Source organism: Sapajus apella, unplaced genomic scaffold (genome assembly GCF_009761245.1).
Source record: "Sapajus apella isolate SASKATOON/1434 unplaced genomic scaffold, GSC_monkey_1.0 scaffold60, whole genome shotgun sequence".
NCBI classification, from domain to species: Eukaryota; Metazoa; Chordata; class Mammalia; order Primates; family Cebidae; genus Sapajus; species Sapajus apella.
This window is the reverse complement of record NW_022437000.1, coordinates 12,563,510-12,576,491: the sequence shown is the minus strand read 5'-3', so window position 1 is coordinate 12,576,491 and position 12,982 is coordinate 12,563,510. Positions and strand designations below refer to the sequence as shown.

Sequence of the window (12,982 nt, the reverse complement as noted above, 5' to 3'; positions counted from 1 at the left end):
TTCCAGGAAGGACTGGGGGTCCCTGAGTTGCCTGTTACCTTTACTTAGTGACCAGGGCCACCCTGCTGGCCATCCAGAGCAGGCTTGCTGGGCAGGTCTCGGTGGTTGTCTGGCAGTGTGGGATTGGATGGGGGACCCAGGAGTCTGTTTCCATCCAGGCTTGCAGCCAGGGCTCCCCCTTCAGCCCTGCTTGCTTCTACATCCTGAGAGCATCGTTTCTTCCTGTCCTGAGCCTCCCTGGGCTCTGTAGTGGGAACTGTATTTCTTCTTGACACTTGTTTCTCCCACTCCCCCTCCCTATCCTGAACCTGACAGACACTTAGTGTTCAGGTTTCACTGTCCTCTTGAATCAGTTACCACACACCATCTGCAATCCAGCTTCTCACATTGTTTGCCTACTCTCTGATTCCTTTCTGCCTTGTTTTCTTTGTCCTTGTTGGTTTATGGTTTTAATTTTAAAAACCCCTTTATCCTCAACTTGATGGCATTTTTGAAGGTAGTGGAGGCAGGTGTGTTTAAGCTGTCATCTTCATCCAGAGGTGCACATGCAAACTAACTGTCTATTTTGACTGTTGAGTGACCCACCTCTGGCTTTTGTGTTTGCTGACCTGGGAGCTTCTCAGAGGCTCTCTTGACCAGACCTCCTCCTCATGTTCATGTGTTGGGATGTGACCCTTTCTCTTCCTTTTCTTTTTGTGGTTATTGAGCCAGTTTGGTTTTTTATCATCTAGGATTTTTCAGACTCTCTGGTGTGTTGCTGTTCTGATTCTTTTTTTTTTTTTTTTGAGACGGAGTTTCGTTCTTGTTGCCCAGGCTGGAGTGCAATGGCGCGATCTCGGCTCACCGCAACCTCCGCCTCCTGGGTTCAGGCAATTCTCCTGCCTCGGCCTCCCAAGTAGCAGGGACTACAGGCACGCGCCACCATGCCCAGCTAATTTTTTGTATTTTTAGTAGAGACGGGGTTTCACTGTGTTGACCAGGATGGTCTCGATCTCTTGACCTCGTGATCCACCCGCCTCGGCCTCCCAAAGTGCTGGGATTACAGGCGTGAGCCACCGCGCCCGGCTCTGATTCTTATTTTATTGAACTCTAATTTCATTCACTCATTCTGTTTTGATTTCTTAATAGCTTTTCTGTCCTCTCAGTTAAGACCTCGGGGAGGTGGAAGGTAGATGTATCTATTTCACTGTCTTGAACTCGAAGCTTCAGGTGACCAGAACTTAACCTGGTTGGTAACAATCCACGTCCTTTTGTTTGACTTTCAGCTGATGTAGCCCAGCAGTTCCAGTATGCCGTGCGGGTCATTGGCAGCAACTTTGCCCCAACTGTTGAAAGAGATGAATTTCTAGTAGCTGAAAAAATCAAGAAAGAGCGTACGTATTTTTCTTAAATGTTATGTGTTGGATTCTTAAACTTGTCAGAGCTTCAGCAGATGTATGTATGCATGTGTTTATGTGTGTATGTAGTTCCCAAGCACAATTTAATATAGGTACAAAATAAGGACAGGTCGGTTCTGTTGTGGAGTCAGAACTATTAGAACATAGTACTTTAGAATTTTTAATTCCAGATGATGCATAAAGCTTTCGCAAATCCTGGCAGCTTAGAGAAGAAAGCTTTCCATTTGTCAGCTCTTGGTTGGTTAGTAGATTATCTGATCATCCTTGGCAGGGCTCTGCGGCCCCGCTTCACCTCTGGAGAGTCTGAGGGGGAAGCTTGGCTCTGAGCAATGAGCAGCCACACATGAGAAGTCCCTTTTGAAAGGTGTTCTTTCCAGGTGGCCAGCTCTCCATCCTTACATTTCTCTGGGCTGTATAAGCCAAACCCAGCGGTGCTTTTCAGTTGGACTAGAAAAGAGGCCTGCGTGAAGGTGAGTGCATTTCCCTGCTGGGGCCTCACTGTGAAACTGCCCAAGTGGAGTAGATGCTTGCCTTGGGTCTCAGTAATACACCTTCTAGAAGTCTGCATGGCACAGTTTCCCACCCCTGGCTGTTGCATTATGCACTGTGTGGCCTGTGGTCTGTGGAGGTCCGATTTTAGAGCTGTGTGGCCGCACCGGAGGCGAGTCAGCTGTGGTTGAGTTGAGGCCGTGACCCGGGAGTACTTCACCTAGACCCAGTGCCTGTGCTTGTCCAGGGCTGGATGAGCAATGGGGTTGGAAATGATCCATCTGCTGTTACAATGCAGAGCTTCGGTATTGCTGAGTGTGCGTGTATTATTTAAGATGGGGAATAAAAATGGAGAATTTTAACTGCTGTTAACGTATTAAAATTTGTTTTCCTTTCATGTCTATAAAACTGAACATAAGAACACTGTGCTCTCCTCTTGAACTGTAACCATTTTACACATTTTAGATGATTAATGAGGACTCCAACAGTTAGGTACTATGTAACAACAGACCTTTTCCTTTACAAAGTCCATTGCATGTGAGAATATTACACCTATGTATCAGAATAGCTAAAAATAAAGTTCCTTTAAACTCATAGTTCAGTAACTGACAGCTACATTGTTGCAGTGGATATTCCAGGGAGTCTGGAATTTTCCTTTTAAAGAAGAAAACTGTAACAGTATAGAGTTTGTGTTTTCTGTGTGTTTTTTGAGATTAAGGCATGTTGTGTACTGACTGACTCAGGTGCCTTTGGGGTGTCCCCAGCTCTTCTTGGGAACCTCCAGTGAGCACCACCTCCTTCAGCGCCGAGTCACTCTTCTTATGTGATGGGCACTGTTAATTTGTCATATTTTACAAATGCTTAGACATTAGAAATTTGATTACAGTTGTTGATAGATTAGTTGAGTTATGGTAGCTCTGCTTTCTGGAATAATACAGAAGAGTTAATATTCCATTTGATATAACTGACCTCACATGTAAAGTGCTAGTATGTTTTATATTGAAACAAATAGCAAAGTTGATCATGTGTGACAAAACTAACACCTGTCAGTTCCTTCCTTTTTCACACTGGCAGGTGGGGTACATTGTTAACTGGAGATTTGTTATCATTTAATAGAGAAGCATCACTTGTGTTCATTTGTATTCTTATTTCATTGTGCTGTGACTATAGTGCATGCATGAATTAGTGCCAGGTTGTTTTTTTCAGACTTTAGTGTGTCGATCTCATTCTATAGAAAGAGCATCACTTCCTTGTATTTGGAATCTATATGTTTTAAATACAGTAAATTATATTAAATTTTAAGTGCATTCGTTTTGTTTAATGCACTTTACATGGTACATTTTAGAATAGCTTTCCTTTTCTGTATAGGAAGAGTTGAATATACAGTTATGATTAGATTATGTCATCTCTGGTATGTGCTTCATACCAACATCCTTTTTTAGCTGAAGAATATGGGGTTGGCTGTAAAGTCAGCCATTATCTTCGCACAAATGAATTAGAGCATTTAAGGCTAAATGTGATTGGCTGATGAGCTTTTTATAAAGTCACAGTACTAAAATGGGATCAATACGAAGGTTGAATAGAGAGTATTGAAGTTATAAGTTAGCCTTTGAAAGTGGCACCTTTTCTAGTGGGTGTTACAGCTTCTTTGAGAGGCCCCTATGCACAGGTGGTGTTTGCAGTGTTGTAAATGTGAGCACATTGGGTTCTCTTCCCCCAGGGAACCCAATAAGACTGCAGCTTCTCCTCCTTCATGGAATGGAACCACTGCAGCTGCTTTCAGATAATTTGTAAGTGTAGCTGGGACAGCCAAAGACATTTGTTATAAAATGAATTGGATGAAAATTAATAAGCTATTTTGAATTTTATTTTGAAACTGTAATTGATTATGACATTTAATACTAAAACAAGATGAAACATTGCTGTGTATCTTAACAAAAATGTTTAGGATGTTTAGTTTCCAAGTGAAATAAATGGACATGAATATTGTACTTGCTTACTGCCGTTGGATTCAGGATTCCAGATGTTTTCACGCTCCATCCCTACCTCCAGGTGGCCACTGTTAACTAATTGCATTGATTGTTTGCCTTACTGTTTATTAACATTTGTAGATGGACTGTAAGTAATCCCATGATTTCTATTATTTTACGTAATTTTCACATAAACTCTTCGATCCCAGCCTAATATTTTTCATACTTTACAAATGTCAGGGAGGTTAAACTGCTCAGATTCATAGAGGTCACAAGTTGCTCATCATCTAATTTAACAATGGCTTTCAACTCTGAATTCATCACTTGCAAGTTATCTATTATTGTAGGTGAAATAGTGTCATAAAAATGAATTTTGGTGTTTGTAATTACCATGCTTATTTTCTTCATGACTTTTCAGTTATTCGACAACGAAGAGAAGCAGATGCTGCATTATTTTCGGAACTCCACAGAAAACTTCATTCACAGGTACCGTGAGGAATTCTGAAAGTCATTGCGCTGATTGCTGAGGATATGACAGGTGATATAGGAACCTTTGAATGCCTTTTGTGGTATCTGTTAAACTTTTCTGTAATTGGTAATTGCTTTTAATTGTAGAGTGTGTGTGTGTGTGTGTGTGTGTGAATTTTAGTATTAGAAGTTTTAGCTGGATTTAATGCTAAATTGCTTATGAAGATGAATGAAGCTACACTGGGAAAGTCAACAGAATTTGTGAGTTTGTATTGTAGTTGCTAATTACACTGCCGGGAGGAAGCACACTTACTTGATTCATTGGGTCATAATTTGTACTGCCATAGCGAATAACTGAAAAAATTGATTTTGAATGTGATTGGATATTGATACTTGAAAATAAATGATTTTTCCAACATTTTTTTTTTTTTTTTTTGAGATGCGGTTTCTGGTCTCGAACTCCTGGGCTCAAGCGATCCTAAGTAGCTGGGACTGCAGGTGCATGCCACCAAGCCCCGCCTTGTATTTTGATAAAAGATTTTGGCAGCTTGTATACCAACACATTAGTTGAATTTTAGGGTGAGATTTTTGTGATTTCTGACCACAAAGGATCTTAGTTCATCCAGCTTTCTCGCCTTTCATGGAGAAGAAAGTGAATCTAGTTTTAGATTCCAGAATCCAGCGGTTTAGTGCTTTGTGCAGCAAATACTGTCAGGGTCTCACAGTGGAAATGACTGAGTTAGGCCTGGTGCTGCTGGTGATTCAACTCTCACTGTGAGTCTTCCTCTGTTGTTATATTGTGCTCTTGGAACAAGCTTAGTTCACTCGCTGCGCATTTTGATTCCTTAATTGTCTGACTTGGATTCACTGTTTTTAGCATGCTTTTCCCGTAATATTTGCAATATTATCTTTGTAGTATTTATAGAATAAGAAATAGGAACCTTTTTTGTCCACTCCAGGCAAATTAGTTTGAACTCCTCTATCATTTGCTTTTCTTAAATCTTTCTCCATTTTTAAGACAATTTTCTACACATTGAATGTTAAAAAGATTTGCTTATTGGATACCATATTTCTCAAGATCCTTAGCCTTACCAAAATCCCCGAAGGGAGATTTCATCCAATAAAAGCTGTTGTATTTGTTAGTATTAGCCATTGGATGAAAACATATTTAGACACTTTGTGACTTAAAATGGTTGCTTTCTAAAATTTCGTTTGGCGCTCTGAATGTTTATTCCTCAATGTCAATGTTTTGAATAGCAGCCTGCTTCCTAGGGCTTGTCCCCACAGCTGACTCTTGGCTTTTTCACTGTATGACTGAAACGTGATGAAAAGTACTAGGAAATAATAGTGTAAGAGCAGTGGTGAAATGGAGCAGAATCGTGTCTTCAGATGGCAGCCATTCCATCCCTTTGCTAAAACTGGCTCCTCACAAGTGTGAAGCTTGTTGATCCTGTTTTTTTTTTTAATCTTGTCTTAGGTCCCCATTTGTGGTTGTGCTGTGCAGGCCACATGGAAGAAAGGTCAAAGGTGCAGTTGACCTTTTGCTCTTGTTGTTTTAGACCTAGAGGAAGGAGTTGGGGAGTGGAAGGAGGGTCCGGGTTGATCTGGAGATGTGAGTAGAGTGCCGTGGCGTTCCCGAGCCGGGTCTGAGGGCGCCGTGGCGTTCCTGAGCTGAGCAGAAAGGCGGAGGTGGGAGGGTGGCTTATGAGGGAAGCAGAAGGAGAACGTTGTGCAGCTGGACTGCCCAGGCTGGGGCAGGGTGGTAGGTAGGTGGAGCCCTGTTGATGAGGGGTGTTCTGGCGTGGCAGTGCCGGGAGAGCTGGGGGCAGCTCTTGTGCTGGGCACTAGACAGGTGCTGTGCAAGCATGTTGATTTCGTGTTCCTCTAGATCTTACACCACATCCTGATAAGACTTTCCTCACTTACAATTCAGTCTGTGCACAGTTTTAAAAGTTTTATACCTGAACTTGTGGTCCTATAGTTCAGAGTGTAATGTGGCAGGTCTGAAGTAGTTTAGCATGGTTAAAAGCATCTAGACTGCCAGAGTGGCAGGCACGGTGTGGTTTCCTCTGCCAGATCTCTCCTCTGCCGGCTTCTGCCCCTCTCTGTGCTCTGCAGGCCTGCTGGATTGTACTCTCAGCCTCTCTTCCTGTGTGTCTCCCGGTTGGCTTCAGCTGGAACTGGCTTCAGCTCCAGAGTGAGTTCAGAGTTGGGAGAGGGATGATGCCAAGCCATCATCTCCCCTGCTGCTGGGCAGCTGTCAGTGGCATGGCTGTGCCCACAGCTTCTGAGGGCAGACCCTGCTCTGTGTTGGGCCCTCCTGGCCCATTCCTCTGGCCTTGGGGTCTTTAGTGGCTCCTGGCTGGTGGTGTTCCCTAGTGGCTCCTGGCTGACAGTGTAGCTGGTGGTGTTCCCAGACTGCCTCACTGTCTCCTGTGGTTTCCCTGTTTCCATCCACACCTTCACTTCAAATGCTGTTCAGCAGACTGAAGAGATCCTGGGTGTTTTTTTATTTTTTTTTTAATTGTAAAAAATGTATTTTCTCAAGACACAAATGGGAAAAAAAATAGTAAAAAATGATGCTGCCTCCTCCTTTAAATATGTTACTTGCCAAGTTTTTGGTGCATAATTTTGTTCATTTTTGAAATTTCTCTACCTTTCACCCTCAAATATATCTTTGCTGAAATAAAATCTGAGATTTTAACGCAGCACTTTCTTATAGAACATTTCCTGCCATCTTTCCCTGCTGGTCATTTTTACTCGGAGACTTCCCTGGAAACTCCCACAGGGACTCACAGCTTGGCATCCTCTGAGCTGAATGGAGTGTGGCCCCTTGTTCTACCCCTCTGGGCATCCATTCGCATCCACCCACACACAGCCTGCTCTTTCTTCTGTGTGCTCTCTTTTGGTGAATGACAGCACCATTCATGTTGCCCCACATGAGAACCTGAGCATCATCCCCAGGTATATCTCTCCTTCGTCCCTTCTGGAGTCAGGCAGACCTGGCTGTGAACCCTGCATGTAGTTCAGTGATTTGGGTGAGTTATTGAGGTTTGCTGTCCTTCGTTCTCCCATTTGTGGCATGAAGAGAATAAGCCCTGTCACAGCATGGTTGTGATGATGATAGGGTTTAATGTGTGGAAAGAGCTAAAGATAGGCAGTAGCTTGGCCCGTTGGTCCTGGGCCTGAGTGCCTGGGCCTCTCGGGCCCTTGATGCCGGCTTGCAGGGACTCACCAGGGACACGTGACTGAGCACACACTCAGCTCACTGCACTGCAATCAACTGCTCGCATCTCCCTCCAGATGACAGTGCTCTTCCTCTCAGGCTGTGCCCTCCAGCCAGTCCATCACCGCTTGTGCAGTGATGGTGCCTCTCCCCAGGACGTCCTTCAGGGGCTTCCTCCTGTTGTCTTCAGCGCCACATCCAAGTTTCTTGGTGCAGCGTCGAGGCCTCATTGCGTTGTCAGTTTCCCTCCTGACTCCTGGCCTTTGCCAGGTTGCCGTGTTCACTGTTCCTGTCCCTCCTGTACGGCCCAGCTTTCTAGGAGATGCGAGTCTCCCCTGAGAGCCCTTTCGTGAGCTGTGAAGTGCCATTTGTCACATTGCATCTGCTCACTTGTCCGTTGCCTGTGATGAGATACACTCCATCAGGGCTGGGTCTCTTTCTCATCCTTGTGGCCCAGGCTGGGAAATTAGTTGAGTTTCTGAAAACGTCTATGTCCATCAGTTTTTTAAGTTAGACAGTAATGTAAATACCTGGGATGAGCTTACTCTTAAACATTCAGAGAATGTTTTATATAATGGAGAATTTATGTAATTTAAGTAATCATCCCGTAGTTTGTTTTGTCAGTAAAGGTACTTGTATATTGTAGCCTGTGCGTGCAAAGGGTAAGGCTGTATGAATAGAGGGTAATGCCATGTAAGTTCGAGGTAGAACGACTGAGGTTTGGCTGCTGTTACGTTTGCGAATCAGACTGGTGTGACACACATTTGGAAGTGAATGAAATCTGTGTGTAACCCTTGGATAGAAACCTGTGGGTTAGTTATCTTGACAGCTAAGTGCTTCAGACCCACATCTCTTTTTTCTGAGACGGAGTCTCACTCTGTCACCCAGGCTGGTTTGCAGTGGTGCGATCTGAGCTCACTGCAACCTCTGCTTCCTGTGTTCAAGCGATTCTCATGTCTCAGCCTCCTGAGTAGCTGGGACTATAGGTGTGTGGTACCATGCCTGGCTAATTTTGTATTTTTAGTAGCAATGGGGTTTCACCATGTTGGCCAGGCTGCTCTTGAACTCTCCTAACCTCAAGTGATCCACCTGCTTTGGCCTCTCAAAGTGTTGGGATTACAGGCGTAAGCCATTGCTCCCGCCCACATCTTGACTTTAGGTACACACAATAATGAGACCAACTTGTGCTTGTGGCGTAAATGGGATGTTGATAAATGAAAAAATAATTCATATATTTTTATGATGGCTTTGTTTCATAATTATGGTTTTGGAGACATTAAAAGGATTATTTCAGGGGAGACAATACGGCTATTCAGGATTAAGGTAGTTTGAAAAACTTGTCTTTTGGGGACTGTAGAGCTAGTTAATAGGGGGATGAAAGACCCAAGGGTGTTGGTTGCATAGACATTTGCTTCCAGCTTTGGTTGGGTGGCACTGTTGAAAATACTTATGAGCAGTTGGATTTGATGTTGCTATGAATTTTAAAGTGCGTTTCTGGTTTGGAAATATAGTTCAGGGAAGAGGAAAGTAAGACTGGAGAGTAGTATAAAATTGTTCTTTTAATATTAACTTTTTTCTAAACAGGGAGTTCTGAAAAATAAATGGTCAATACTCTACCTCTTGCTGAGCCTCAGTGAGGACCCACGCAGGCAGCCAAGCAAGGTAGGTGGCTTTGCCTTCGCAGCTCTGTGTCGGGACACCCTGGCTGACTTTGATAGGAAACAGCTTCTGCAGCTAAGAAAATAGTGTAGGAAAGCAACAGGCTTGTCTGGTCATGGAAGGTCCAGAGATTTCTTTTCCTTTTTCTTTTTAAGGGCATTTTTAGTCAGTGTGCAGCTTCCTGAAGATGTTTTTCAGAATTTTGTTATTCAGACATGACAATGGGTGATTACAGAATAAATTGTCAGTTTTCAAAATGTTTATGTTGTGAAGTTATTAATATCAGCGCTGATAGGTAACTCTTTGTGAACTAAAAGACCCTTTAGGAGTTTTTCTTGCTTTTAGTTATGAGCATTCTTTACTTATGTGCCAGTGAAACCCTCTCATCCCCGGGCTCAGCGTCTGTCCCCTGCAGTATGTCAGAGCGAATTGGGTGCTCTGCATCTCAGAGTCTGGTATAATAAAGTACTCACCGGCCAGAGACATGGGAGCCAAAGAGGTTGAAGCTGTGGGTCAGAGTTCTGTTTGTCGCTGAAGGCTTCGTCTCAGCAATCATTATATGTTAATATAAATGTAAATCACATAGATACGAATATAGAGAAAGCAATCATTATTTCATAATGCCTAACTTTAGAAAATTATTTAAGTTTTAGTTTGTTTGAATCAGAATGTTTAGTTATCAGTGTAGTGGTTGTTGGAGTTCAGAAAATGTTCTAAAACTTTATCAATTCAGGCATATTTTAAAAGCATAACATCTGATTTATTAAGATGGAATCCAAATCCAATTACAGAAAAAGAAGGCAAATCTGAATGTAAAGGACCTTACTAGGTCCGGGAAGACTGTTCTGTAATCTCCTGTCTCTGTTCTTAGTGCGTTTCTCTTTTCAGGTTTCTAGCTATGCTACGTTATTTGCTCAGGCCTTACCAAGAGATGCCCACTCAACCCCTTACTACTATGCCAGGCCGCAGACCCTCCCCCTGAGCTACCAGGATCGGAGTACCCAGTCAGCCCAGAGCTCCGGCAGTGTGGGCAGCAGCGGCATCAGCAGCATCGGCCTGTGTGCCCTCAGTGGCCCCACGCCTGCGCCACAGTCTCTCCTCCCAGGGTAAGGCCACGCCGACATGTACAGATTCTCTATATGGTAGAAACAGAGATGCCTGCAGGCTGTTCACCGGGCATCAGTGTTCACCAACAGTATCAGTGGGGCCTCTTGTGCCAGGCAGTGTTCTGGGCACTGTGTCTGATGCACTCTGTCTCAGAGTATTACTCCTCTTCAGAGCTGTGATACAACAGGAGTTCTTTCCACTTGGTAATTGACGGAGCTGACTGTAAAGTTCTGGCCGCTCTCACCTGTCACTGAAGTGCCTGCCCATCATGAAGGTGCTGGAAGTGCCGCGTGCAAACCCTTCCTCTGGAGGTTCTCTGACTGTGTTCTCAGGTTGATCTCTTAGGGACCAGTGGCCTCTTCACTGATGTATGTTTTTCTCCTCATTGGATTCTTTAGTAAATTGTTAAATAAAATAAAATAAGGTTGAATTTTCCTCAAGTGCTGAGATCTTCAAGGATTGTGACCTTTTAGTGCACATGAATTAAGATGATGAAATGCAGGAATGCACAGCGAAGGCGTTATGTACGTGGTCGAAGCACGTTTTCAGGAAATACAGGATTTACAGTTGAGAATCAAGCGGGTGCCACTGTCATTAATGCCTAGAACTTTGTTTTTCTTGTTTTTAAATACATTCTTCCTATATGTAGATAAACAGGTGGCCTTGCTTTTTGCCATAGTTGATTCCTGGAAATCACATTAAGGTGGATTATCAAAGAGTAGATATTTTTCCAGAAAAACAGTGACCAAGGATTCAGCATGTTGTTTTCCATATGAGTGTAATAGAATTATAAGTCATTTTGTGAGTTATAAAATTATGTTCAAGAGACTTAAAAACAGAATGTGGATTATCAGTGGGGTCTAGTGTTCTATAAAGAAAACGTAAAGCATTTAAAAATACACTTGACACATTTCATCTAGAATTTAAGGTCCAGCTAAAAAAATTAACTGGCATTCTCATTTATACCTTAGAATTTGAAGTAATTATTGTTATCCTATTAAAAATCTGTATAGAGAACTTTGAAATGAAACAGTCTTTTAGAATCTTCCTCTTAAATTTAGAACTATGCCCAAAGACATAATTTTAGTGAAATTGTTGACTTTTCTCCTGGTGAAAATGGAATAAAATAAGAACTGCTTTAGTTCTTTCCTCTTCTCCTTACTTTATGAGTGGATAATGGATGAACGCCCCTGCCCCCAAGTATTGTACCAGTTCTAATTCCAAGCTCTGGCACCTGGAAACCGTGGTGCAGCTGAGATTCTCATTGCTGTGTTTTGCAGTCCCAGGAAGTGATATTTTGTTGCAGCTGTCAAAACTTATGCTCATAGAATAGAAATCAGCTATGAGGTTTGTATATTTTTCAAAAAAAATAACTTCGACGTAGTCTCAACATTGCTGAAAAGCCATCTTGACCTTGAATATGCATTTACCTTAGATTTTATATGTGTGTAAATATTAGAAGTTAGTTGAAAATTACAGTGCTTTTCATAGTGAGCACCCCGAAGGTTGAAGACAGGTGAGGACAGGCCCCTGGGGCAGTGTTCCAGATGACTCATTTCCTCTGCTCAGTATGTGGGGGTGAATGAGAGTTGCTGATTTTGAAGTTAAAATAAGTAGAGGATTTCAAAGTAGCTATAGGTGGGTAAGGTATGTTAAGTGTTATAAAGAGAAGCCAAATAGATTTTGATATTAATGGTAAGAAATATATGTATATATATAAGGTATCAGCAGTAAGATGATTTTTCCACCGCTGTGTTGGGTCTGAATGCTAGGCCAAGCGTCCCAAGTTCAAGGGACTTCGGACTGACTGATTGTTATTAATATATTCGATTAGGGTCAAGTCATGGTATCAGCTATCTCAGATTTATGAATTTGTGTAATTCATGATAGTAATATGAGAGAAGTTTCTAGGGACACTTTTGTCTCTTCAGTGAAGATAATAAATGTTTCTTCCTTTTTTTAGACAGTCTCATCAAGCTCCAGGAGTAGGAGATTGCCTTCGACAGCAGTTGGGGTCACGACTTGCATGGACTTTAACTGCAAATCAGCCTTCTTCACAAGCCACTACCTCAAAAGGTGTCCCAAATGCTCTGTCTCGAAACATGACAAGGTCCAGGAGAGAAGGGGATACGGGTGGTGAGTAAGGACTGTGTTAATACAGCTTTTCTCTGAACATTTGGAATTCGGCCTTTCCTTATTTTAAAATACGGCCCAGGATCCCCACCTCAAACCTTCCAGTGGTTTCCGTTTGTTCTTACAATGAAGTCCAGAGTCCCTGGCGGTCTGCAGCGCCTTGGGGAGTTTGGCTTTCACCCCAGGACACCTGGGCTTCTTCCTCCCAGCATAGTCTGCTTCTTGGCTGGTGGTCCCCGTGTTCTCCTCCGTCCACATCTCTCTTCTTTGCTGTTCCTCATCACATTCCCTCTGTCAGTTTTCGTCCTGTCTTTCTCCCTGGGAAAGTCTTTAAGGCTGGGTTAGGGCCCCTGGTAAAAATCACCTTCTTCTACCAAAGTCTTAAGTCCACAGTGGGGCTATGTCTGTTTCATTAATGGTGCCAGTGCTTAGCACAGTGTCTGGCACATCGAATAGAGTTATTGAGAAATTGCTTGATGGTGAAATGAATACCTCAGGGTTTTAAAGCCCTGCTAGATTACAAAAGGAAGTTT

The 12,982-nt window shown here is 42.9% G+C and overlaps 1 protein-coding gene across 2 annotated transcripts in view; it reads left to right on the top strand.

The window, feature by feature from the left end:
- TUBGCP3 (tubulin gamma complex associated protein 3) overlaps positions 1-12,982 on the top strand; it is a 93,320-nt gene that overhangs the window by 16,851 nt on the left and 63,487 nt on the right. For both annotated transcript variants that reach the window (XM_032246248.1, XM_032246249.1), the window contains exons 2-6: positions 1,266-1,373; positions 4,275-4,342; positions 9,135-9,212; positions 10,098-10,315; positions 12,280-12,452. In XM_032246248.1, the coding sequence (XP_032102139.1) occupies positions 1,266-1,373; positions 4,275-4,342; positions 9,135-9,212; positions 10,098-10,315; positions 12,280-12,452 (645 nt within the window). The remainder of the gene's footprint in view (positions 1-1,265; positions 1,374-4,274; positions 4,343-9,134; positions 9,213-10,097; positions 10,316-12,279; positions 12,453-12,982) is intronic.